The sequence below is a fragment of the Dipodomys ordii genome, unplaced genomic scaffold (assembly GCF_000151885.1).
Source record: "Dipodomys ordii isolate 6190 unplaced genomic scaffold, Dord_2.0 Scaffold84, whole genome shotgun sequence".
NCBI classification, from domain to species: domain Eukaryota; kingdom Metazoa; phylum Chordata; class Mammalia; order Rodentia; family Heteromyidae; genus Dipodomys; species Dipodomys ordii.
In genome coordinates this window covers 6,077,330-6,104,478 of record NW_012267300.1, presented here as the reverse complement: position 1 = coordinate 6,104,478, position 27,149 = coordinate 6,077,330, and the positions used below count along the sequence as shown (strand labels likewise).

General features: G+C 44.4%; 1 protein-coding gene across 5 annotated transcripts in view; it reads right to left on the bottom strand.

The window, feature by feature from the left end:
* Acin1 (apoptotic chromatin condensation inducer 1) overlaps nt 1-27,149 on the bottom strand; it is a 50,329-nt gene that overhangs the window by 2,379 nt on the left and 20,801 nt on the right. Inside the window, exons 5-18 of one of the 5 annotated variants that reach the window (XM_013025396.1) lie at nt 25,312-25,400; nt 22,371-23,624; nt 21,718-21,933; nt 20,795-20,910; nt 10,104-10,242; nt 6,674-6,716; nt 5,118-5,251; nt 4,868-5,020; nt 4,283-4,424; nt 3,819-3,964; nt 2,489-2,596; nt 2,255-2,362; nt 1,699-2,023; nt 1,515-1,615 (exon numbers count right to left, since the gene is read on the bottom strand). In XM_013025396.1, coding sequence (XP_012880850.1) covers nt 1,515-1,615; nt 1,699-2,023; nt 2,255-2,362; nt 2,489-2,596; nt 3,819-3,964; nt 4,283-4,424; nt 4,868-5,020; nt 5,118-5,251; nt 6,674-6,716; nt 10,104-10,242; nt 20,795-20,910; nt 21,718-21,933; nt 22,371-23,624; nt 25,312-25,400 — 3,074 coding nt within the window. Of the gene's footprint in view, nt 1-1,514; nt 1,616-1,698; nt 2,024-2,254; nt 2,363-2,488; nt 2,597-3,818; nt 3,965-4,282; nt 4,425-4,867; nt 5,021-5,117; nt 5,252-6,673; nt 6,717-10,103; nt 10,243-11,671; nt 11,933-11,982; nt 12,059-16,697; nt 16,783-20,794; nt 20,911-21,717; nt 21,934-22,370; nt 23,625-25,311; nt 25,401-27,149 lie in introns of those variants that run through there. The other 4 variants (XM_013025398.1, XM_013025400.1, XM_013025401.1 and 1 more) reach the window with 4 other exon arrangements.

The window sequence follows — 27,149 nt, the reverse complement described above, 5'->3', positions numbered from 1 at the left end:
TCCCTCAGCTCTTCAGCTCATGGCTAGCACTCTACCACTTGAGCCACAGCGCCACTTCTGGCTTTTTTCTTTTTGTTTATGTGGTGCTGAGGAATCGAACCCAGGGCCTCATGCATGCAAGGCAAGCGCTCTACCACTGAGCCACCTCAGTCCATGGTGGGTCACTCAACTGCTCAAGAAGCTGAGATCTAAGCTGGCTCTTACCTGTAACCCTAGCTACTCAGGAGGCTGAGATCTGAGGATCGCAGTTCAAAGCCAGCTTGGGCAGCAAAGTCCGTGAGACTCATTTCCAATAAGCCACTCAGAAAACAGGAAGTAGTGCAGTGGCTCAAGTGGTAGAGCGTTCGCTTTGAGCTGAAGAGGGATAGCACCAGGCCCAAAGTTCAAGCCCCACGACAAAAAAAAAGCTGAGATCTGAGGATTACAATTTGAAACCGTCCCAGGTAGGAAGGTTTGGTGACTTTTTTTTTGGTCAGTCATGAGGCCTGAATTTGGCCTGGGCGCTGTCTCTGAGCTCTTTTTGCTCTACCACTTTGAGCCACAAAGCCACTTCTTTTTTTTTTTTTTTTTGCCGGTCATGGGGCCTGAACTCTGGGCCTGGGCGCTGTCGCTCAGCTCTTCAGCTCAAGGCTAGGGCTCTACCACTGGAGCCACAGCACCACTTCTGGCCTTTTCTGTTTATGTGGTGCTGAGGAATCGAACCCAGGACCTCATGCTTGCAAGGCATGTACTCTACCGCTGAGCTACCTTCCCAGCCCCCACAAAGCCACTTCTGTCTGGCTTTTTAAGTAGTTAATTGGAGACTAAGAGTCTCTCAGGGACTTTCCTGCCCAGGCTGGCTTCAAACTGAGATCCTCACATCTCAGCATCTTAAGTAGTTAGGATTACAGGTATGAGCCACTGTTGCCCAACCTGGTAAGACTCTCATCTCCAACTAGCCACAAAAAGTCTCAAGTGGAGCTGGGCTTAAATGGCAGAGTACTAGCCTTGAACTCAGGGCCTGGGCGCTCTTCCTGGGCTCTTTTGCTCAAGGCTAGTACTCTTACCACTTTCAGCCAGTGTCACTTCTGGTTTTCTGGTGGTTAATTGGAGATATAAGAGAGTCTTATGGACTTCCCTGCCTAGGCTGGCCTCAGAACCAGAATCCTTAGACCTCAGCCTCCTGATTAGCTAGAATTATAGGCACAAGCCACCAGCACCCCAGCTGGAACCTGTTTTACCATTTATATACTTTTACATATAACTTTGAACTACAGCTTCACTTCCTGCTTTTTGGTGGTTAATTGATAATAGTCTCATGAACTTTCCTGTCCACGCTGTCTTTGAAGCACAATCCTCAAATCTCAGCTTCCACCAGTACCTGGCCAACTCTGGTTCTTGATGCTTAGTTTCTTCACTTATTATCTGAAGCTAACATCTGGACCCCCTCAGTCTCAATAACCGCCCACCCTCATCTTCCCCACTCTCCTGACAGCCTTGCTTACCACTGAGCAGGCCCAAAGGAGAGTACATACCTGGCTGTCAGTCAATGGGAGCCAATAGATGCAAGGAGCTGCCTTAGTCTTACGGAAAAGGTCATCCAGTAACTTAGCAGGTGGCTCTTCCTGGGTTTTCTCTGAGGTGAGAAAGTGAATCAGATTCCATGCACCACCCTCTGACTCATCCCATTTGGGTCTCTGTGCCCCCACAGCTAACTACCTTTTTTCTCACTCTTCTTTTCTTTAGATTTTGCACGTTCCTTGCGGCGGCGGTCACGGGACCGTGATCTGGACCGAGGCCCTTCTCGAACTTTGTCCCGATCCCATTCACGCTCTGATCGAGTTCGCTCTCGCCGCTCCATTTCCCGTTCCCGCTCTGCCCACTGTTCTCGCACAGCTCGCTCTTGCTCCCGCTGCTCTGCCCGCGTATGGGGTGGTGGCTGGACTGGGGGTGGTGGTGGTGGGTGCAGGGGTCGTGGCATACCCTGTTCCTCAGCCTTTGTTTCAGAGGGACGGTCCACCAAGAGGCCCCGGTGATAATCCAGCTGCAGGCAGAGGGGACAAGGACAGTGTCAGGTAGGAGATGATGACATTCCCACTGAAGGAACCTAGGTACCAGATGTACAGATGCTTTAAGGCACCACAATTCCAATGAAAGGAACCAAAAGGGAAGAAAAGATGCAAGAACAGAATTTGGATGACTACAAATTTGGCTAAGATATCAGATGGAATATAACACAAAATGGCCTCCTTGTCCCTTCCCTCCGGTTTCTTACCTCATCTTGCTCAGCATAGTCAGCACAAAGGAATTTGGGATTGGACTGGGGCCATTTGACCCCATGTAGAGCTGTGCGGGTGGCAACGGCTTCCTCTACAGTTGAATACTAAGTGGAAGGAGAAGGCAGAGAGGTATAGTGTATCTTCACCCCTCTAACACCTTTAAATCTGCCCCCACTGATCATAAAAGGAAATATGTGCCACAACCTATAGAATCAGTTTCATCCTCTTACCGTTACAAAGCAATGAGATTTGATCTTGTCAATCCAGAAGGCCTCTTCCACCAAGGTTCCTGTACGCCCTAACAACTCCTTCAGTTGGCCTAAAGTGAAGGGACGAACCTGCCAATGAAAATGGACTTTCAAGATCTTGAAGAAGGTAAGGACAGTCACAAATCCAGCCTTTTAAGATTTCCTGATGTAGCTAGTTTGCCTGAGGTCATAGAGATTAGGACATTATGTATATAATCTTTTTTTTTTTTTGGGTCCGGTTGTGGGGCCTGAACTCTGGGCCTGGGCACTGTCCCTCAGCTCTTCAGCTCAAGGCTAGCGCTCTACCACTGAGCCACCTTCTCAGACCCTGTATATAATTTTTAAAACACCATGCAAGCAGGGCACAAGTGGCTCATGCCACTTGCTACTCAGGAGGCTGAGATCTGAGGATCATGGTTCAAAGCCAGCCCGGGCAGGAAGAGCCATGAAACTCTTATCTCCAATAAACTACCAGAAAACCTGAAGTGGCGCTGTGGCTCAAGTGGCAGAGCGCTAGCCTTGAGCTGAAGAGCTGACGGACAGCGCCCAGGCCCAGAGTTCAGGGCCCATGATCCACGCACACACACACACAAAAACCCAAAACCAAAAAACACAAAAAACACCATGCAAGTAGTCCCCAGGCCTTCCCCCGCTATTTTCAAAATGAGAAAATAAGCTAAGCAATTCACTCAAAATCAGCAAGTGAGAAAATGGTAGATCTAGGAGTTGAGCTTCAGAAGCATGACTCTAGAGCTCAAACTTATGTGTGCGTGCATGCTTGCACGTTTGCTAGTACCAATGCCTGAATGCTAAGCCTGAATGCTGTCCTTAGCTTTTTTGCTTGGGCTGAAGAGCCACAACTCTTCCAGCTTTTTTTGTGGTTAACTGGATATAGGGAAGTCCCTTGGATTTTCCTGTCCAGGCTGGCTTCGAATCGAAATCCTGATACCAGCATCCCTGAGTAAGGATTATAGGCATGAGCCACTGGCACCCAGCCTAAAGCTCAATTGTTTAAAAATAAATAAAAATTAAAAAAAAAAAAAAACTAAACTGGTTCTGGGGCTTGAACTCAAGGCCTGGGCACTGTCCGAGTTTTTAGTGCTCTACCTCTTGAGCCACAGCTCCATTTCTGGCCTTTTGTTGTTAATTGAAGGTAAGTCTCATGGACTTTCCTGCCCTGGCTGGCTTCGAACATGTTCCTCAGATTACAGCCTCCTGTGAAGCTAGGATTATAGATATGAGACACCAGCAGCTGGCCAAAACTCAATTCTATATGTTTAAGAAGTCTGGAATCTGAGAAGCAATGACTTACCAAATTGGAGATATGCACAATATTACTGATCTTGCCCCTGGGTGGGGAGGGCACCTGGGCAGTTCGGACTGGGTCATCAATTGTAATGGAAACTCCAGACTTCTGCTGGCTAATGGACCGCCGAGTTAAGGTATCTCCTAAAGTGACTACCAAAGAAAGCACATGACCAGTTTTCAGTAAAGCAATAGGATTCTCCTATAAATTTTCTACCAAGCAGTCTCTCTTTATGAAGTCTGAGTATCCATAAAGGGCAAACTACAATGCTTGTCTATACTCCATTATGGAGAAGCAGAGATTACAGATTCAATTCTAGCTTCAGTAGCTTAGTACTGAGGAGGAGGAGGAAGAGATAATGTATAACGTTAAGAAAAAAAAACTGGAACACAAGGTAGAAAGCATAAAGCAAAAGAAGTCCAAATGGAGTGCTTTGGGAATTCTTGGAGCTGTGATGACATTTCACCTACCTTTTTTCACTTCATGTTCTACAGGTGGGGGCAAAGCCATCTCTACTGACACCTGGGGAGGTACAGGAGGTTCTGCTTCAGGCTCCTTCTCTTCTTCCTCTTCTTCCCTTTGTCCATTCTCCTGCCCCTCTGCAGGTACTACCTATAAATCAATCAGGTAACAGAGGGTCTGTCAAATACCACTCTAGCATATTCTCTCCAGCCCCTTGTTCACCTCCACCATATTCCACACATCATCAATGTCCTAATTTGTTGTAAGGAAAACAAGGGAGGAGTCTACTTTTTTTTTTTTGTATAAAACAGTAAATACTAGGTTTTGTGAGCCTTTTCAAACTTCTGATTTCTGGTACTCCATCTCCTACGTGGCCACACAGAAGAGAGCAAACAAACAGATGTAGCTGTATTCCAATAAACCTTTATTGACAACACGCAACAGGTGGATTTGGTACTACGATCCAGGAAATACCAATTAACCCAACCCTCTGTACTAGTTCTCTTCTAGAATTTTACCTTACTTAGCTCCTCAGCTGCCTACTTTGTGCCCAATGCCTCCTCTCCCCTGGTGCTGGGGTACAGAAGCTTTACCTGAGTGACCGTCCGGCATATTTTCAGTCCCTTGTCATGGGTCCCATCGTCGCCATTACGCTCCGTTTCATCCTCAGAGATGCGAGAGTCATCAGCATGAAGATCCACAACAGCCTCCTGCCCCGCCAGGGGTTTGATGTCGGGGATGAGGCTCTGGGACACAGATACCCCCCACCCCGTTACACTGGGCCCATGTCTACTCCCACCTCAACATGTCTTACCCTCCCTTTCCTGGCTCCTTCCACCTCACCTTGAGTGATTCAGTGGTGATACTGATGGAGGGTTTCTTCTGGGTAGTGGCTGTGCTGGCTCCCCAACGTCGCTTTCGACCAGGCTGGCCCCCCTCTGTGTCACTGTTTCCAGCTGGTACTCCCTTGGTAGCTGCTGTCCCCAAGACATAGGATTCAACAATTAGATGGTCTCAGACCCTGTACTGGTTCATACCACACCCACAGGTCATCTTTGGGAGCAGTTTCAATAAAATATAACTTAGGGAAATAGTATTTGGGGGCCAGGGAAACCATAGCTTTAGAGCGAACAACAAAGGGATGGAGTGGCTTTCTGACAGATGGAAACTATGTCTCTAAAAGCAAAAAAGGGAGGAGTAACCAGTCTGATGAGCAGTTTACATTTAAGTGGTAGGTAGAAATAGCTGAAGTAGGGGGCAAAGTCTAAGAAACCTGGGACTGCAGACAAAACAAGATGACTATGTGATATCATAAACATCTATCATGCTTTTACAATCTAGAATTCCTGACAGGAAAAATGTTCGAGGTACATTCCTTTTCATTTTCTTAGATATCTTCTTAGAATAAATTATAAACTGTTGGGCATGATGGTGCTCACCTGTATCTCAGCTACTTGAGAGACGGAGGCAGAGGACCTCCAGTTCAAGGTCAGCCTACCTCAAAATCAAAAGAGACTGGGGCATGACTAAAATGGCAGAATATTTACCTAACAACATGTCCAAAGTCCTGGGTTTAATTCCCATTATTGCCAAGAAGATACCCCACAAGTTGGTAAACAAATCAAAAATTGGTTAAAAAAAAATACATGAGCTGGGCGCTGGTGGCTCACGCCTATAATCCTAGCTACTCAGGAAGCTGAAATCTGAGAATTGTGGTTCAAAGCCAGCCCTGGCAGGAACGTCCACGAGACTCTTATTTCCAATAAACTACTCAGAAAACCAGAAGTGGCATTGTGGCTCAAGTGGTAGAATGCTAGCCTTGAGCTGGAGCTGAGGGCCAGTGCCCAAGCCCAAATTTCAAGCCCCATGACCGACCAAAAAAAAAAAAATTCCTCTACGAACCAAGCATGGTAGCACACTGTAATTGTAACTACTTGAAAGAAGAGGCAGGAACATCATCCTGGGTAAGGCCCATAAGGGCTACACAGCGAAACCCTGTCTTAAAAGTAACGCGCGTGCGTGCGTGTGTGCGTGCCCGCTCGTGCACTAATACTGGGACTTGAGCTCAGTTTGCCACTCATGGCTAGTGCTCTATCATTTGAACCACACCTTGACTTCTAGCTTCTTGCTGGCTACCTGGAGATAAGAATCTCGAGACTTTGCTGCGTGAACCTCAATTCTCAGCGCCTAGCCTCCAGGGTGGCTAGTGTATCAGTTTTGAGTCACCAGAGCCCAGCAAGTTTTTAAATTTAAAAATGGAACCATACATATGCTGGGAAGGTGAGTACTTGCTAGGTAGAGGGGGTTAAAAGCAGGTACTCAAGAAAAGCCAAGGAGAAAATGGGACTTCATTTTTCTATGAGTACTGACTTTTTATGGGGATTCAGGGCTAGACTTACAGACAACGGAGATCTTCCTCTTGAATGATTTGGGCAGCAAACTCTGTATAGAGAAGATAAGGGGGAGAGGGGAAGAGAAAGAGAGACACCCCACAGAGAGGGGGGGGAGGAGGTTAAATGGGGCAGTCTTCAAAGAGGCTCTAAGACACACAGAAAGACAGAGAAAGAAACACAGAGACCAAAACAGAAGCGGCAAACGGCCAAAACGAAGCAGAATCAATGCAAGTTAGAGGAATAAAATAAAACCAAACATCATAGCAGGGAAAAGTCATTTACTCCATATTACATCTGTGTATTAGCTTAACCAGAAATAAGCTGGAAGAGGAAGGGGCCTTCCAGCCCTTTGAGGATGTTGATCATGCCTTCTTCTGCTTCTAGAGATGAAGACACAAGTCTGACAGGCTGTACCCAGAACTGAGTTATCTAGTTCTCTTAAGTCCTTGCTAATCCAAGGAAAACAGGAGGAAATAAGAAAAATCACCTCTGGGATGGTAACTTCACCAAGATAACCCCTCTTCTCGATACCTAGCCCAACAGCCACTGACAATACAATGGCTTTGGGATGCCTGGACAACCCCAGCCCTAATTTTTAGGGCTGCATCACTCATTAGAGATGAGGTTCACTCATTAAAGATGAGGTTCTTGAGTAAGTGCTAACAAGAATTTTTAAAGTGTCTCTGGGAAGGGAAGGTTTTATGAAGGTTGTGTCCAAGAGCTTATTTCTTCTTCAACCAGGGCTCAAGCCTTAGGGGCTCTGCCAAGGACCAGAAGTCAGCTATGGGCAAGTCTCCCGCCCTCTCAACACTCAGTGTAAAGACTACGGACAGATCAAAACAGAAGGAAGACAGAAAAGGGAACAGAACATTTTTTAGATTTAGGTGCTTATTTCTGGAAAAACTAAGACCATTCTACCACCCTTCTAAAGGACAGAGCAGAACCCTCTTAATGAAATCTTTTCCCATCCACCCCCAGCCCCGTTTGTGTCGTCTAACCAAGTCTCCTTGGTCTCTGTTAAGGGCCAGCCTGACCCCTAGCTGGGCCACTCTTGATGGGTAAGTTAGTGAGAAAAAAAAAAAAAAGAAAAAAAAGAAAAAAAAAAGAAGATCAATTAAAATAGGAGAAACATGAACCAAGTAAATAAATCCAACAAAGAAATCAGAAACAAAAGATAAAGGAAAAAAATAAATATTTAAATAAAAGAAGAAGAAAATAAAGAAGAAAATAAACTAGGAATATGACAAATGTTCCAGGTACCATCTCACACCTGGGATCTTCAGTTCAGCCAATCGCACCTCACTGTGTACTGTATCTAGTCAACCGCCGGTCCAATCAGAATGAGCCCTCCCTGCTAGGCGCTGTGCAATTGGTGGGGGGTTGGGTTGGCAAAAAAGGTGGGCGCACGGCGTGGTAGTCGGCACGGCACTGCCAGAGTCCTCCCAGGGGCGCAGGGGGGGCGGGAGGGAAACGTGTGGGGGGACGCTGCCCAGTTTCCATGATGTCAAGACAGTTCACTGGCGGTGGCCAGGCTCAGCGAGGGATAGAGGGGGGAAAAGGGGCAGAAACATCAGTCCTGGCCCTGTTAGGGGCATCATCTTGCAGTCCCTGATGAGATGGCCTGAGAGTAGCAGGAAGGGTTCTTGCCTTTTATCATGAAGAGGCAGGCAAGACCCTGTGTCCACCAGTGGCAAGCTGCAGCAATAACACCACCCAATAATTGGAATCCAGGTGATGACTCCAGAGTCCCTTTTTCCTCTGCCTGTAACTGGGGTGGGGGGTCCTCTCACCAAGTGGGATCATGGAGCCTCTGATGAAGGTAGCCTGGGGATAGTAGGTGAATATCCCCAGGACCTGGCACACATTCAGCAGCAAGGTCAGAAAACGTTTCTTCTGAGCTGTGGGTGACATCTCCTCAGGGACTCCAGCTGAGACAGTGGTTCCAGTCAGGTGGATGAAGGAGCCCCTGCCTCCAGGGATGGAGGAGAAGTTGGAGCAACCAACATGCTGCCCTTCACCATGGACAACAGGGACCAAAGGAAAGTCCATCTGATGAGCAAGTGGTGATACATGGGTTGGGCTGTCATCAGCATTACATCCCTGGGGCACAGACCCTAGACTCCTCTGGAGGGCTCCTAGTCGTCACAGCTTAAGCCGAGGGCCCCATCAGTATTTTACAGCATGGCACTGTGATCACAAACATTGACTCTTTAGGTTTCTTGATCCCTAGATGGGGATCTCAACAGTCTGTAGCAAACAAGGCAACTCACAGTCCTCAATAGGGTAAGGGCATGTGGACAGGCGCCCCAGCACTGGCATGAGCTCTTCTTGGGGTGTCCCAAGTAGGGAGATGATGCAAGTCCACCCCTTTCCAAATGCTTTTTGTTTTCTCAATACAAGTCTCTCCAGAACAGTGCTCTTCTTGGCCTCCTGATGTAAGCAAGACAGGGAGGCAAAGGGGGCCCATCACATGAGCCCATATACATGCCCCCCTCTGGCCAAGACACCTGGATAGCAGACTTGGCTCTGATTGGGCAGCTCAGTAGCAGCAAGTGGGTCCAGAGGAAGAGGCGGCATCAGCGATTGGCCAGTTGGGCAGGGTTATATTTTACGGGCGGATTACCGTACATGAGGTACTTGGACAAAGTTTTACGGGGAAGAAGGACCTTGTAATAAATAATATTCTGCACATCAAATCACTTTCACCGGCCCCCACCCCCACAACACACACCAGAGAAAGGCTACACACACAACATTCCCCTCCCACCCTGTTTTTCTACTCCCAACCCATCTAATTCTATTACTTAGAGAGGTAGGAAGATTTCGCTGGCTCTGGTGTGGGGAGCCCCTGAATTGGGTACAGGACACAAGATAATACATATGCCAAAAAAAAAAAAAAAGGCAAAGTAGAAGGTCACAGACATAGAGAAGGGGCCCTTTGGACTTGCCAGTTTGCTGTGGTCTAACAAGTTACTTCTTTTGTCATGAGACCACTGGGGGGCAGATGAGGAACAAAAATTCCTCAGCATGGTTGAGCTAGTAAGAACCACCAAAGCCCACTAGATGGCGTTGAGCTCTAATGGCTTTTAAAAAGGAGGGAAAGCTCAAGGAGTTATCACAGGAGAAGCTTCCAAAGATAGCAGGAAAGCTGACCCATTAACAGACTTTTCAGTTAGCCACAAACTTTTATGGATCTGGACTGCACTATTTGTCCTTTCCTGCACTACAGGAAAAGAAACGTCTAAGAGCCCCGTGCCCATCACCAGGGGTCTCCCTTGCTAAACCAGCGAATTCTCCCTTGGTCCTATCCTGATCCAGGGCCCTGCCTCATCCCCTAAGTTATCCCACTGTGTAAGAGGGGACCACCAGAATGGTCTACTCTTCCCCCTAGGTCCACGTCTGTCCACCCACCCCAGCAGGTGGTGTGGCTATTTACCTCTTTCTTCTCATCTTCAGCACTGCTCTCTGGGCGGTCATCATTGCTGACTTGGTCTGCAATAGGCACAGGAGGCTCTGGAACCTCATTTTCAGGTCTATTTTCACTTGTGTCCATGGTCACTTCCTCCTTCTCCTCACTGTCAGAATGGGAAGAGGTTGGAAGGGAAGGGCAGGAAAGAAGCAGGGGAAGAGAGAGTAAGATATTAGCTTTTGGGCCATGAAACACCCATGCCTCATCACTTGGGTGGGGTGGGGATAGATGCTTTTCAGATTAGCCTACAAACAATGCTGCCACAGGAAAAGTGGGAAACCATTTTCCTTAGGGGGGAAAAAAGCACGGATTACAGCAAACCTATCCACCCACCACCCAGATGGGATAAAGCTATTAAGTGTGGGGCTAGGATTCCATCTGTTCTTAGGCAGTATCGCATCAGAGTACTCTTACAGGAAGGAAATAAGAAATAAACGCTCTTTTCTGAAAAGTTCCTCAAAATTGGCTGATATGCTTAAAACCCTGGGTCTTCTCATCCCCTGGCCACGAGCACCTAGACCTTGCATGACAAACGAAGGGAAGCATGATTCATTAAAAAAGTGAGGACAAAAATGGCTGTGGCAAGTAAGTGGACCTTGTTTGTGCCTCATCAACAGCTTAATAAGAGCTTGCTGACCCACAGGATCTGGAGATACCAGTAACAGAAAAAATGGGGAATGGGTGAGATTCCAAGAGGAGTGGGGCTGGTAAGAGCTCAAACTTCAACTAGGTTCCTCTTCTCATCTAAAAGGAAAGTCTAAAACTGCAGAAGAGCACCTATAGAATCAGGCCACTTTTACTTGCTCCAAGTAGTGCAGGAACTGGTCTTACACTGGATTCTCAAACAGTTTCCACTCCCTCATTCCAGCTTCCATGAGACAGCATGCCTCCCAGTCAGGACACCCCCCAACACCAAACCCACCCTCCATTCTTACACGGTTTAGTACCCATTTCAGGCAAAGAACCCCAGAGATTCACTTCAGATAAACTATCTTCCCACCTTCATTTTCTGACTTGATTCCTAACTTCTAACCTCACTCCTAGCACAAATACTAACCAAAAATATCAAATCAAGATGATCAGGGACCCAATGTCAAGAAAAAGGAAAGAAACCAAAACTTGCCCAGGGTGATAACCACCACCAGAAAATTCAGCATTCCCAACAGGCTGTCTGACACTCAGAGGTCAGACCAGCCTCCCCAGCTAGGGCAGTCAGGAAGAGATGCACGGGTTGAGGGGGGAGGGGAAAGTCGGGACTGTGCCCCCAGCTAACAGGCCCCCACAGAAACAAGCGATTCAACAGCTTCAATCCGGGAGAAAAAAAGGCTTATCAGAAACAAAAACAAAATCTCAAGGCATATTCCCCACACAGAGAGGGCAACTGGGGCCAATTAGAAATCGGCAGGAAGGACAAAGGGGGAAAGCAGAATGACTGAAAACAAACTAAAATGAAAGACAGAATGAAAGCCATGAGGAAGATAAGGAAGATGAGGTGAGCTAGAGAGGTAGGGAAAGGGGAAATGTGAAGCTCTCACCCTTCTTTGCTTTCTGATAACATGATTTTTTTTCTCCCCCTGGAAGTGCTGTTTATCCCTTTCTGGAATGGAAGAAATAACAAAAACCAAACAAAAAAATCCTAAAAAATTTCAAAAAATAAAAACAAAATAAAATAAACCACCTTCCTGGACCCAAGATCCCACCACCTCCTCCCAGCCACCCGATCCAGAGAGAAAATCAAGATGCAGCAACCCGGGATCCAAAAAAATGGTAATGGAAGGGGAGGTGGTGGAGGAGCGGGGAGGCTAAAATAGATCTGGCTTTTAAGAGATAAGCGTTAAGTCCTCACGGCAAACCCCGAGTTCGGCTGGATTGGTCTCTCTGGAGGAGGAGGAGGAAGAGGGCCAGGCTGCTGGTAGTAGCTGGCTCTATTGTACTGGCGGAGCGGCAGCAATCAGCCGGAGACATGCAGGGGAGCCATCTTGCCACTTACCCAGCAGCCCGTGTGTGCGGTTGGGGGAGGGCCCTGCTGCAGCAGGGGAGGGGAAATAAAAGAGGGAGGGAGCTGAGTGAGCAAGGTTCTTATCCTCCGGCAGGCCACTGGGAGTCGGCTGCTGGCTCAAGAGGCTTGGCCTTTTTCCTTCTTTTCTCAGATTACAAGAGCTACCCGGGCCTATCTCCACAAGGCCCCAGGGGCTTCCTCCCCATCTACCCAGAGGGCAAGGGAGCAGGGCTGGGTGGAGAGGACAAAAAAAGTTATAGCTGCAGCACTGGAAGACTCCAGGAGGAAGGGAAACAGTGGAATTAGGAGTGAAAATGATTAAAAGAAGAAAGAAAGCTAAAGTTGAAAAATGATTAAATACAAAGTCACAAATCCACCTACAGAATGGAGGGGCATGACTATTTTTTTTAAATTTGCCCACCACCCTCTAGGCAGAATATTGAAACCGGATATGCTCAAGGTGGGGAGGTGGAAGAGAGCTGGTTACTGCCCAATCACTGTGGATAACCACGTGCTGAAACTACCACACTACTCCAACCAGTTGCTTTCTCAGGAATGGAGGTGGGAAGTGGAGAACAGAGAGTTCCTTTTGAAGTATTAGTAAGAGAGGTTGGATAACTGAAGCAATTGTTAACTTTGTTTTGTAGATTTCAATAAGATGATTTCTGCCCCAGGGTACCTTGCAGGGTGAAAGGAAAATGATTACTAGGGCTCAGAGACTAAGTACGTAGAAGGAGCTTGAAGGTCACTTCTTGGCGAGTTCAAGGTGAGAGCTTAGAAGCAGGTAAGGTACTAGAGGTTAAGAACAATTACTTGGGGCAAGGAAGGGTACATCAATTGGGCAGAGGGACTGTAACTAAGCAAAAAAAATTTAATTATGGGCATCTTCATCAGACCAAATGTGAAATGGGAAATTTAAAAATGTACAGACTCTGGGCCTGTGGCTCATGCCTACAATCCTGGCTACCCAGGAGGCAGAGATCTGAGGATCAAGGATCCAAGCCAGCCTTGGGGGAACACTCCCATATCCAATTAAAGGGGGTACAGAGATGGAGCTGTGGTTCAAGTGGTAGAGTGCTAGCCTTGAGCAAAAAAGCTCAGTTATAAAATCCTGAGTTGAAGGCCCAGGACTGGTGCACGTGCGCGCACATGCACGCACACATGCACCACCAGTAATACTCAAAATGATTATTTGCTGACTGCAACAGTGCTCTTTTTATATTCTAATGGCAAGCAGAAGGTTAATGCAAGAAAAACTTCAGTGATCTTAAGTCAGAAAGGTTAGTTATCTCACTTTTTAACACTAGAACTTTTTGTCAGGAATGAAATTCTCTGCTGCTTAAAATCCTCAACTCACAGCCAAATGCATGGTACCTTGGCCATATTTATATGCTATCTAAAAAAATTCCCTCATATAGTGGTCTTTACTTGCTCAGAATGAGTGCTGGTGGCTCACATCTATAACCCTAGCCACTTCAAGAGGCTGAGATGTGAGATCAGAGCCAATTCAGGAAGACATTTATACCCAATTAACTAGCAAAAAGCTGGGAAGTGAAGGTATAGATCTAGAGGCATGGTTCAAATAGAGAGACAGCTGTGAATGAAGAAGCCAAACAAGAGCTAAAGGCCATCAGTTAATGCCTCAATACTGGCACACAAAAAGAAAGAAAAGAAAAAATGAAAATAAAAAAAAAGGGCTGGGAATGTGGCTTTTCCACATGAAGCCCTGGGTTCGATTTCTCAGTACCACATAAACAGAAAAAGCTGGATGTGGCTTTGTGGCTCAAGTGGTAGAGTGCTAGCATTGTGCAAAAAGAAGCTCAGGGACAGTGCCAAGGCCCTGAGTTCAAGCCTCAGGACTGGCAGAAAAAAAAAAAAAGAAGAGGAAGAAGAAGGGAGAAGGAAGAAGAGGAGAACTCAGGACCTAGATGGGCTAAGATCCAGCTTAATCTTAGTCCTGGTCTCCAAGGTTTTTTTATAGGCTAAGTTCCTGGTCCTCTCTGTATATCTGTAATGTAGGGATAATGACAAATATTGAGTTCATAAAATAGTATAGTAAATTACAGTATAGCTTGGCTGACACTTTCAAGTAAAGGGAAGGATATGGTAACATATACAGCTGACATCAGTGGTTCACGCCTGTAATCCTAGATCCTGAGGAAGCAAGTTTGTGCAGGAAAGTCCATGAGACTCTTATCTTCAGTTAGCCATCAAAAAGCCAGAAGTGGAACTGTGGCTCAAGTAGTAGAATGCCAGCCTTGAGTGAAAAAGCCAAGGATGAGCTGGGCGCTGGTTGCTCATGCCTGTAATCCTAGTTACTCAGGAGGCTGAGATCTGAGGATCGCAGTTCAAAGCCAGCTCGGGCAGGAAAGTCCATGAGACTCTTATCTCCAAAATAAACCACGAGAAAACTGGAAGTGGCCCTGTACTCAAGTGGTAGAGTACTAGCCTTGAGCTGAAGAGCTCAGGGACAGTGCCCAGAACCAGAGTTCAAGCTCCATAACCACTACCACCAACAACAAAAAAAATTAAGCGACAGTGCCCAGGCCCTAGTGCCCAGGCCCTGAGTTCAATGCCAATCCCCTTAGTAGGACACTGTCTCATGTGATAACACTTCTGAAGTAGTTTTTTTGTTTTGTATTCAGGTTTAAACTAGGCAGGTGCTTTCCCATTTGAGCAATGTCATCAGCTCTGCAGTTTTTTGACTTAAAGAGCAAACTGCTTTCTCTGATGCCCAATTACTTAGTGCCTGGCATGACAAGATTTTTGGCACTGGTCATATCACTCTGTATATAACCACTAGTTTACTTGCCCCCGCCCCCGGAGTTCCTCAAAGTTAGGAACAGCATCCCTGGCCCTTAACCCAGAGGAAACAAAAAGAAATGCTCTGTAATTTCAGAATTAGGGAGTCATGATGGGTACAAAGTGGATACTTATTAAATGCTTGCTGACCTAAAAGTTTTCTTGAAAACATTTTAAAATAGAATTCCCCACAAAATATTACCCCACAGAAAACATTACCTTTGAACACTATCAAATAGGCCAGGTGCTGGTAGTTTGGCCATTAATCCTACCTACTCTGGAGACTGAGATCTGAGGATTGTGGTTCAAAGATGATCCAGGTAGGAAAGTCCATGAGAATCTTATCTCCTATTAACCACCAGAAAACCAGAAGTAGCTCTGTGGTTCAAAGTGGTACAGCACTAGCTTTGAGCAGAAAAAGCTCTGGGACAGCACCCATGTCCTGAGTTCAAGCCCCACAACCAAAAAACCAAAATAACAACAAAACACCCTGAAATAAATGTGTCCTACCTATCCATTGTCCTAAAATACTTTCAGCTGCTAAAATGCCTCTTAATGGCATTCTGACTTACATGGAGGAAGATTTTTCTGTTATTAGAAATTTTACCCCCCTTTTTTCAAAAATATGGATTTTTACCATTTTTTCCTTTGGCTTTTTAAAGACATAGGTTTGTGCCTTCTACTTTCTTACTATGACAGTTTTTGTGGAACCCAAGAATTCCCAAGACTTTTCTTTTCTAAATAAATAATCTTTGAAATTGTCACATCCTTTTAAGACTACATAGTTCCCTCTCCTCTCCCTTATTTAGGTTCTTGCACAAATGTTCCTAAGATCTTCAGTCTGAAACTATATGGGACCCAGAGTGGGGACAGCTATCCACAATTAAATAGCACAAAAAATGTCTGTAGCTCAGAACAAAGCATAGAACTGCCTGAATATTACATCACATTGCAGTACATATATGAAGCAGGTGCCGGTGGCTCACATCTGTAATCCTAGCTGATCTGAGGATCACAGTTCAAAGCCTGCCTGGGCAGGAAAGGCTGTGAGACTCTTATCTCCAATTAACCACCAGAAAACTGGAAGTGGCACTGTGGCTCAAAGTGGTAGAGTGTAGCCTTGAGCAAGAGCTCAGGGACAGCTCCCAGGCCCCTGTATTCAAGCCCCACAAGGGCCAAAACAAAACAAAATAGTAACTATGTGAATATGAATAAGATTCAGAGAAAATTAATATAGGCATATGTTTATCTTCTAATTGTTAAAGAAAAAGTCATGTGAAACTAAGAAACTATTATGAAAGTTTAGTAAGATTACTGGGGGGGGAGGGAGGGGGGAGAAGAGCTAGCCTTGAGCTGAAGAGCTGAGGGACAGCGCCCAGGCCCAGAGTTCAAACCCCATGACCGACAAAAATAAAAATATATATATATATTCCCCCCCCCTTCCCTCCCTCCTCCCCCACGTTCTTTTTGAAATGAGGTCTTGTATTTTATTCAGGCTGGTCTAGAACATGCTATGTAGTCCAGGCTTGCTTTGACCAAAATCTTCCAGCCTTGGTCTGCAGAGTGCTGAGATCACAGCCATGCCCCATCATGCCCAGGTTCTCTGTTCTTTAATGTAAAGAAAGTACTATTATTTTTGCTGTATGAGGACATTTTTGTTATATCCATAGCAGGCAGAAGACTAAATTCTGGAATAAGGCTTAACAGAAATAGGATTGAGGGCTCACATACCCCTGGAAAAATGAAAAGACACACCTTACCTCATAAATTTAGAATTCCTCAGGCACAATCACAGTCAGAAGATGTTTAACCAAGTACAGCAAAAAAAAAAAAAAGTCAAGCAATGTCTTAAATAAGTGGTGAGAGGTTCTTTAGGTAAAGTCTAACTGTCCCCCACCCACATACATACTTCATTAGTTTTTAGTCATGTGCCTTATTGAGACAGAAATCCAAGGTTAAACCCAAAAAGGTCTTTTCCAGTGAGTACTGTTGATCCCATTAAAAAAATTTCCCAGGGCTCTGGAAGACTGCCAGATTGAACACTAGCTAGCCCTCTGGAGAGGCAAAAGACTAGAGAAGTGTTATGAACCAGATGAACTGTAGGTAAGCTTCTCAAAGAGTTTACAAAATCCAATGCCAGAGTAGTTCATGGGTTTAGGCTTTGGGACATATTTTTGTTAGGTTGTTGGAACATACTGCAAGGCAGAAGGAAATGGGATAAGGGATATGTGTCAACTATGCCTGAGTGCACACTGCATTTCTAGCCTACAGGCTGCTCAAACGCATTTTGCCTAGACAATAATGGACAATCTCAGTAGTTGCCTAAGGTACTACTTACCTATTGCTTTGTCAGAACCAATGTGACTAGGTTATCTCAGTCATAAAATGAAAGTCAAAACCACATTTACCTGGAGAGAAAAAACTCTTAAGCTTCATTTGCCCTAGACCTAAATGGAAAAGTCTAGAAATAAAAGGCACTTAAAAACAATGTAAGAGCTGGGTGCTGGTGGCTCATGCCTGTAACCCTAGCTACTCAGGATGCTGAGATCTGAAGATCACAGTTCAAAGCCTTGGCAGGAAAGTCTGTGAGACTCTTACCTCCAATTAACCACCAGAAAGCCGGATGTGGCTCTATGGGTCAATGGTGGATACTAGCCTTCAGCTGAAGAGCTCAAGGACAGTGCCCAGGCCCACAGTTCAAGCCCCACAACCAACAAAAATAAACAAATAAATGAAACAGTATAGAAAGCCTTTCTGTTGCTAGGATCTTATACTCAGAGAATTTTAAACCTTTCAAGTAGTTTTTCAGATTACTTGCTTCTCATGAAGTGTAAGAAGCAGCTCTTCAGGCCCAATTAGTTACAGGTTGCTAATATCTACTTTGAAACTGCCAGTGTACAAAGGTCATGCTGTACCTTCGTGGAACAGGGGATGGGTAACAGTTATTATGTCTGTTTGAATATGCATATGAAAGGGACGGTTGTCACCCATTTCCTTATTGATGATTTCCTTATGGTTCCAGCTGGAGCTGGAAATTCTGAATACTTTCCAGAATCGGCGGAGTTTTACGTTTAATGGTCCTAGAAGCAAAACCCCTTTCCAAAAGTTAATGTATCTTAAAATGCAAAAATAAAAACTGAAAAAAAAAAAAGGTGAACTTTTGGTTTCAAACCAAAAATGTAACAGCCAAAAGATGGCAGCAGAGGCAAGACTATGAGAAGATAGCACAAACAATAGAAACAATTTTCCCACGGTATAAGCTATGGTAAAGAGTTCAAAGCTATCATTAAAATGTTAAGAAAGAGTTAATAAACCATGTCACCTGCCCACCACCCTCCAAAATTCAGAGTTAAAAGACTGGCCAGGCACAGGTGGCTCATGCCTATAATCCTAGCTACTCGGGAGGCTCAGATTTGAGGATCACAGTGGTAAGGCAGCCAGGGTAGAAAAGTCTGTGAGATTCTTATCTCCAATAAGGTACTCAGAAAAAGCTAGAAGTGGCACTGTGGCTAAAGTGGTAGAACACTAACTAGCCGCCCTGAGTTCAAGCCCTAGAATCAGAAAAGAGAGAGAGAGAGAGAGACTGAAGCTCTCAGTAGAATGTAAATATCAGGTTATTACATACAGAAAAACATGTAGTATTAATGTTAAAACATGACAAGTATAGAACAACTTATCTGCCTACATAGGACATTCTACAAAGCAATTCAGAATCCTTAATGTTTAAACTTCATTTTAAAAAAAAGTTTTATTTCCATGAAACTTTGAAGCCAGGAATTTTGGTTCAATTACCACTTTTCTCTTTTTCCTTCCTTCCTTTTTATTTTTTTTTTTTGGGAGGGGGGGTTTGGCTCTAATATCCGAGAGCTGACCTCAAACACTTGATTTCCTGTGTCAGCCTTTCCTTCCTGAGATTAAGACATATACTGCCACACCTGGCTTCGTTCAACTGCTTAATTCCTAATAGTAATTTCAGAATAATGAATGGCACATCAGTTACAAATTTAACTTGATATAAGAACATTTCTTGCTGGGTACCAGGGGCTCATGCCTATAATCCTAGCTACTCAAAAGGCCGAGATCTAAGGATCATTGTTGAAGCCAGCCTGGGCAGAAAAATCCATAAGACTCTTATCTCCAATAAACTACCCAAAAAAGCTGGAAGTGGAACTGCGGCTCACATAGTAGGGTGCTATCCTTGAGCAAAAGAAGCTCAGGGATAGCTTCAGGACTAGAAAAAAAAAATCCTTAGGATTTAAGGATTAAAAGCATCTATTAACACCCCCCCCCCCAACTCTCTGCCAGTCCTGGGGCTTGAACTCAGGACCTGGGCCCTGTCTCCAAGGATCTTTGTGCTCAAGGCTAGTGTTCTACCACTTGAGCTGTATCACCACTCCCAGACTTTTCTGTTTATGTGGTACTAAGGGAACCCAGGGCTTCAGGCATGCTAGACAAGCACTCTACCACCAAGCCATATTCCCAGCCTTCTCTTAACTTTTAAGATCAAAGGATCTTAGGCACTCAAATAAAAACTTCCAACTTGCTAAGATATTCATATTTTGCTGAACTTTGTGCTTAAAGGATAGACTATGATTAATGACAGACTATGTAATCAAGGAAAATACATAAAAATAAAAAAACAGTACCCACCTGTGCTACTCTTTTTACATGTTCAATATTCTCTATTAAACTGTGCCAAGTGTGGCAGCACATGCCTGTAATCCTAGCACTGGGGAGGCTGAAGCAGGAGGATTAAAGTTTGAGGCCAGTCTGGAGTACATAGTGAGATCCTGCTTTAAGAAAGCCAAAGTCACTGAGTACTTACTGGTGGCTGACACCTGTAATCTTAGCTATTTAGAGGAGGCTGAGATCTGAGAATCACTGTTTGAAGCCAGCTTATCTCCAATAAACTACCAAAAAGCTGGAAGTGGAGCTGTGGTTAGTAGAGCACTATCCTTGAGCAAAAAAAAGCTCAGCAACAGTACCCAGGCCCTGAGTTCAAGCCCCAGAATTAGCATTTAAAAAAAAAAAAACCAACCCACTAGGCACTGGTGGCTCATGCCTGTAATCCAAGCTACTCAAGAGGTTAAGATCTGAGGATTGTAGTTCAAAGACAGCCTGGGCAGCAAAGTCCATGAGGCTCTTATCTCCAATCAACTACCAGAAAACTGGAAGCTTTGGAAAATATGGCTCAAGTGGTATAATGCTAGCCTTAAGCTGAAGAGCTTGGGGACAGCACCCAGTCTCAGAGTTCAAGACCCACAACTGACCAAAAAATAAGTAAATAAAAAAATTAAAAATATATATAAAATAAAAAATAAAGAATATGGTTCACTGGTAAAGAGGGCCTTGCCTAGCAAGTGTGAGGGCTTGAGTTCAAAACCTAGCACCACAGAGAAAACCAGAGACAAAAGACAGGTATAACCAGTGACTATGAATGAAAGACTGAGTTAGATTTCTTAATTCCCTTACACTGTCTTGAGCAGAAAAGCAGAAGCCTTTTTTGCTTGTTCCTTAAAGGAGCTGAGTATTTTGGCCAGATGATCCCAAATGATTTTGGCAGTAATAGCATGCTTGTTAGGCAAGCATTCTACCACTTGAGACACTTTTCTAGCTCCTTCTGATCAGAGCTTTTCAGACTACCTTGAGGATTTCTGGAGGCAACTCCACCATAGTAACTGAATTTTAGCTTTCGTTCAGGTAAATCTCTCCCTTCATGTTTTAAAAGGACAGTAGGGCTGTCCTTTTAAAACCAAACATAGTTCTAAAAAAAAAAAAAAAAACCAAACATAGAGAGCAAAGAACTGTCCCACACTCTTAGTTACTTGTCATATCCCAGTTGAGATGTATCACTTACACAGTGTGATGAATCCTTTCTGATTCTGGTACATTAGAGGTCTGAGTCTCTGAGGTTTGAGGCTGGGTGGCAGCTGGTGGCTCTGCCTCTTCAGCTTCACACTTCTTTGGGCTCCTCTGTTAGAAGACAGGAAAAACAAACATAACAAAGGGGTTAAATCTGCTTGGTTCACTTTTTTCAAGTTGGATCTGGAAAAGGGCAAGGAAGGACATTTATAATACTGGGTTCACAAATAGCCCTTTGTTATTTCATTTTTTTTTTTGGGGGGGGGTCCAGTTGTGGGGCCTGAACTCTGGGCCTGGGCGCTGTCCCTCAGCTCTTCAGCTCAAGGCTAGCACTCTACCACTTGAACCACAGAGCCACTTCCAGGTTTTTTCTTTTTGCTTATGTGGTGCTGAGGAATCGAACCCAGGGCCCCAGGCATGCAAGGCAAGCGCACTACCACTGAGCCACCTTCCCAGCCCGTTATTTCATTCTTGAATGTTAACTTAAAGATAACATTCTATGTCAACAATCATTTTTAGATTTTGGGGAGTAGGGGGGTCAGCTCTACCACTCATCTAGACCCCTAGCCCTGAAAATTCTAGAGGGAAGTGAGAAAAGGGTTCCTTTTAGACAGAGATAAAAAAGAAAAGGGTTGATGAATGAGAACCCTGCAGCTCAGTCGTATGTCCACATGGGACTTGGAAATGAGTAAGATAGATTAACAAACACCCCACCCCCTCGATATTTCTGGAGCCTTGTCCGACTAATTTTTCCACTTTATTCTTCATACAGACGCTCTAGGTATGGTGGCACAGGCCTGTAATCCTGTGTTTGGGGGTGGGGGCTGCCTCAAAAACAAAACAAAGTAACAACAAAGCAAATGCAAGAATCAGTCTCAATACTGCATACCCCATTTCGGAGAGGTCACAATAGCCTACCTGCTCAGACTGTAATCTCTGGGTCGTATGTTTTTCAGCTGGTTCAGGCTGGCTCATACGCCTCATTAAGATAGAGGATGAGGAGGTGGAAGGCCTCTCCTTTGGTTCAAAGATCTGCAGCTGTGGCACTGGTGGAGCTGCAATCTCTTGAACAGAAGAGGGATCTTTGGTTTCAGTGTAGCTGGTGTTGTCCCTGGAGACTCCAGGGCTCAGAGACTGAAGAAATAGAAAACAAAGAAAATTACTTTATTTGGTGTCTATTGGATATATGTATGTACGAATACATGTTTACTAATCTGTGCTGACCTAATTTATCTTTCTGATTTTGCATTTATTCCTATTTAAGTTAATGATCTTCTTGACTGCTTATTCAACAAATTTATTAAGTTCTAGCTAGGTGCTGGCTACTAAGATACATAAATACACATCCAATCCCTTGAGAAATTTCTAATTAGTAGAGGAGATAAAGTAATGCAATCAACATTCTTTGAAAGCAAAGAGACTCAGAATGAAAAAGAACCTGTTAGTTATCAATGCATTGACTAACATGAGGGAAAGGTAATCAGTGAACTGGAAACTTAAAGGCTTAATTATGACAGGCTCTGAGGGTGAAAAACACTGAAGATGGAACATGCAGACTCTCTCATGCTTACTTTTCTGCTGCTGCTTGATGCTGAACGGGATCGGGAACGGGACCTGGACTCTGATGTTAACCTTGAGCCTGTCTTAAGTCTACCATGAGGGTTGGCCTGAACTCCTGTCTGGGATACTTCTCTCTGCTTGGATTGTGGAGATGAGTGAGACTGAGAGCCTGAACTGTCAGGAGAGCGCGATCTGGATCTAGAACTGGAGGATGAAGAGGAGGAGGACCGGCTAGACGATGATTCGGCTGACTGCTTCAATCTGTGGCTTGGGAAAAGAGTATGAGAAACCCTTATGCTCTCCTTCTGTTCCAAAGACTGCTGCTGCGGAGACTCTGCAGTGATCTCTTTGGCCGGTGCTAATTCCTCCACTGTTAGAGGGAGTGGCTGAGCAGATTTTTCTGATTCAGTTTTAAGAAACTTCTGGGCTGAGTATTCAGCCGGTATGCTTTTCTGAACTAGAGGCAAGACACTATCTTCTGACATTTTCTCTGCTGGAGATTCTACTTTGGTGTCTGCAGGTTTTGACAAAGGAGACATGCCTCCTACCAACTGGACAGTATGCTGAGATATCAATAACTCTCTGCTCTCAGTGTCTGTATTAGGAGGAGATAACTGAATGAGAACTGGGGGTGCTGGGCCTTCCATGGGCTCAGTGTCTTCCCCACTCTGGAGTTGTACATGAGGTGGTGGAGAAGATGCTTCCTTGGTAAGTAAAGGTGGAGGAGTCTCCTCTTCACTGGCTGTTTGCTCTGGCTGTAGCACAACAGGGACCTTCTCTAGATCCTCAGTCAGTTGAGGAGGGGAAGGAGACTGGGATTTCTCTTCCAAGCCCTGTGAAGATTTTATTTCTCTTTTATCCTCCTCAAGGGGAGGAGCCATTTGCACTTCTTTCTCTTGCTGCTGTCTGGCCAGATGACTTCTTCTAGCTTCTTCCTGAGATCTTGTAACTCGCCCTCCTCTCTCCAAACCCTCCTGCTGTTCTTGGGATCTTATGTTAAGATTCTCATCCATCATTTCCTCTCGTTTTTCTCTGGGTTTCTCTTTCTCTCCTTCTTCAAACTGTTTCAGAACTGGTGCCTCCCTAGATTTTTGTCCCTCATCATCTTCCTCCTCCTCTTCATCATCATCTTCCTCCTCCTCCTCTTCTTCATCCTCTCTTTTCAAATTTCTATCTGCCCTGACTCTCAGATTTCTAGAAGGTGTTTCTTGATCCTCTTCTTCTTCAGCAGCCTGGCTGCACTCAGAGAGTTTAGCTGCCCTTGCCTGAAAAAAACAAACAACAGTTCTAAATATATTTGCTCATAATCAACACAGAAAAACTATCTTACGAGATAACCTCTAGGAAGGAAAAATTCAATGATACTTTCTAGTTCATTTTTCCCTCTTTTAAGTTTTAAAAAACAAGTATGGCTGAGCACCAATGGCTCATACTTATAGCAAGAGCTACTCAGGAGGCTGAGATATGAAGATCCAATTTTTCATCTCTAACCACACACACACACACACACACACACACACACACACACACACGCACGTACGCACACACGCCAAAAGTGGAGCTGTGGCTCAAGTGGTAGAGCAAAAAAAGCTCAGGGACAGCATCAGGCTATGAGTTCAAGCCCCAGAACTTGTACACAAAAAATAAATACATACATAAGTAAAACTGAATAGAACAAATAGAAAGCAGAGAAGAAATAACTACTAATATTTAACATGATTAATTACATCATACCGGTGTATTTCTTTATGTGTGTGGTACTGCTCTGAACTGAGGAACTTGTGCTTACAGGCCCTATACCACTTAAGCCATACCCCCAGCCCTTATTATTTTCACTCTTTTTTTTTTTTAAATTGGGTCTAGCTTTTCACCATCCCAACCCAACTTTTTACCTGTTGAGAGGGGGTGAGGGTATTTTGCAAACCTTATGCCCAGGCAGGCTTCAAATCATAATCCTCCTGATCTCATCCTCCTAAGCAGCTAGGATTACAGGTGTGAGCCACAGTGTTCAGCAGTTCCAAAATTTTAATAGCTAATTATGCTATATCTTGTCTAATAATCCTGTCTAAAATATAAAGCAGTTTTCTTTTTTTTTTGGGTCCGGTCATGGGGCCTGAACTCTGGGCCTGGGCGCTGTCCCTCAGCTCTTCAGCTCAAGGCTAGCGCTCTACCACTTGAGCCACAGCGCCACTTCCGGCTTTTTTCTTTTTGCTTATGTGGTGCTGAGGAATCAAACCCAGGGCCTCAGGCATGCAAGGCAAGCGCTCTACCACTGAGCCACCTTCCCAGCCCCTATAAAGCAGTTTTCTACCTTTCACCTGCAGGTCTTGTGCATGCGTTGTATTGTGTTTGAGCTCAGGACCTCAAAACTCTTGTGGACCTTCTTAACTTATTTTACTATTTGAGTCCCACCTCCACTTCTGCCTTTCTGTTGGTTAGAGGTAAGTCTCTATCCAATTTGTCTGCCTGGGTAAGCTCCTGAGTAAGCTACCAGTACCCAGCCACAAACAATACAACACTAGAAATATGACAAAGAACAAAAAGATGAACACATGGAAATGTAGAATTATTACAAAAATAGTCTGAGAAAGAAGGGAAAGTAATACTAAAGCACAGCTTTAGTAATACTAAAGCACCGTTATATATTACAGACTGTGATAGACAATTTAGTTAGAATGAACTTGTGACTTTAAATGAGCATCATTATTCCACAATACTGTGAATTTCCGGAAATTATGTAATCACTTAATCACAATCAAAAAAAAAAAAAAGAACCTCGGGGAAGGGAGGGAGGGAGGGGGATGGTAGGGAGAAAACCATGGAGGGGGTAACAATGTTCAAGAGGAAGTGTACTCATTACCTCACTCATGTAACTGTAACCCTCTGTATAGTATTTTTACAATAAAAAAATTAAAAAAAAAAAAAAGGTGAGTTTTAGGAGGTATGAGTTACCTGTCTGACCCTGGAAGATCGTCTTTCTCCTTTCCTTGGTTTCTCATCATCAGATTCACCTTTCTCTTCAGAAAAAGAGGAGCTGTTTCCTATCAAGTGAAAGAAAATCAAATCACATTCATGATATAAATACTCCTTTACAACTTCTAAAAATCCATAGCACATGGCTGCTCAGTATGGATTTTTTTTAAATCAGTGATGGGGCTGGAACTCAGGCTTGGATGCTATCCCTGCCCCTTTTCTGCTTCAGGCTAGTGTTCTACCATAGCTCCACCTCCAGTTTTCTGGTGGTTAATTGGAGATCAAACTCTTAGAGGCTTTCCTGCTAGGGTTGGCTTTGAACCACAATCCTTAGCTCTCTCTCCTGGGTAGCTAGGATTACAGGTGTGATCCTGGCTTTCAGTATGTATTTTTATAAATTTCTTAGGCTTTCTGTGATAAACACTATAAAAAGCGTGAGAGTCAGGGAATTAATCACATTCCTTGTAGTGTATGTTGACTAATTCCAACACCTAATTCATTATTATAAAAAATAACTCAAGGGGCTGGGAAGGTGGCTCAGTGGTAGAGTGCTTGCCTTGCATGGATGAGGCCCTGGGTTCAATTCCTCAGAACCACATAAGCAGAAAAAGCTGGAAGTGGTGCTGTGGCTCAAGTGGTAGAACACTAGCCTTGAGCTGATGAGCTGAGGGACAGCACCCAGGCCCAGAGTTCAAGCTCCACAACCGATAAAAAAATAACAATAAAATAAAATATAGCAGGGATATACAAATACAATGTGAACTTATTTCTATAATGTTTTGTTAATTTGAACAACAGCTCAAGACTTCACTTTGTTCTGTGTTCATTTTTTTAAATTACCCTATTGCTACTATTTACAAGTTTTGTTTTTTTTTCTTTGAACTGTATCCCTCAGATCTCAGCCTCCTGAATAGCTAGGATTACAGGTGTAAAGGACCAGCACCTGGCTATATATTTTTTTTTCCAGAGCTAGTCTTGGGCTTGAACTTAGGGCCTGGGCACTGTCCTGAGCTTTTTTTTTTTGTCCTGAGCTTTTTTTGCTCAAGGACAGCACTCTACCTCTTTCAGCTAACTGGAGATATGTCTCACAAGCTTTCCTGTCACTGCTGGCTTCAAACCACAGTCCTTAGAACTCAGCCTCTTGAGTATTTAGGACTACAGGTGTGAACAACAGGCACCTGGCTTATTTGCCAGTTTTTTTTTGTTGTTTGTTTCATTGTTTTTGTTTTTTTGATTTGTTGGTCATGGGGCTTGAACTCTGGGTCTGGGCACTGTCCCTCAACTTTTCAGCTCAAGGCTAGTGCTCTAGTACCACTTGGACCACAGCACCACTACTGGTTTTTTGGTGGTTAACTGGAGGTAAGAGTCTGATGGACTTTCCTGTCCGGGCTGGCTTTGAACCACGATCTTCAGATCTCAGCCTCCTTAGTAGCTAGGATTACAGGCGTGAGCCACTGGCACCCCACTTATTTGCCAGTTAACAGAGCATAAAAGGTTTAAATAATGTACAAACCCAGATTCTACATTAACAATATTTAAACCAGTGTAAATAAAATTCTAATAGAAGATCTCTTATTTCTACATCTCAAGAATTGCTATAATGACATGCCCTTTGTTTCTGAAGCAACCAAAAACAGTACAAGAAGAACTAGAAAACTACACAAATTTTGAAAAAGTTTCCTCCACAATTACTTAACAAGATATCTGAAGATATGCCATTTATATCTGGGTAAGGAAATACTTTTTTTTTTGGTCCTGTCGGGGGGCCTGAACTCTGGGCCTGGGCGCTGTCCCTCAGCTCTTCAGCTCAAGGCTAG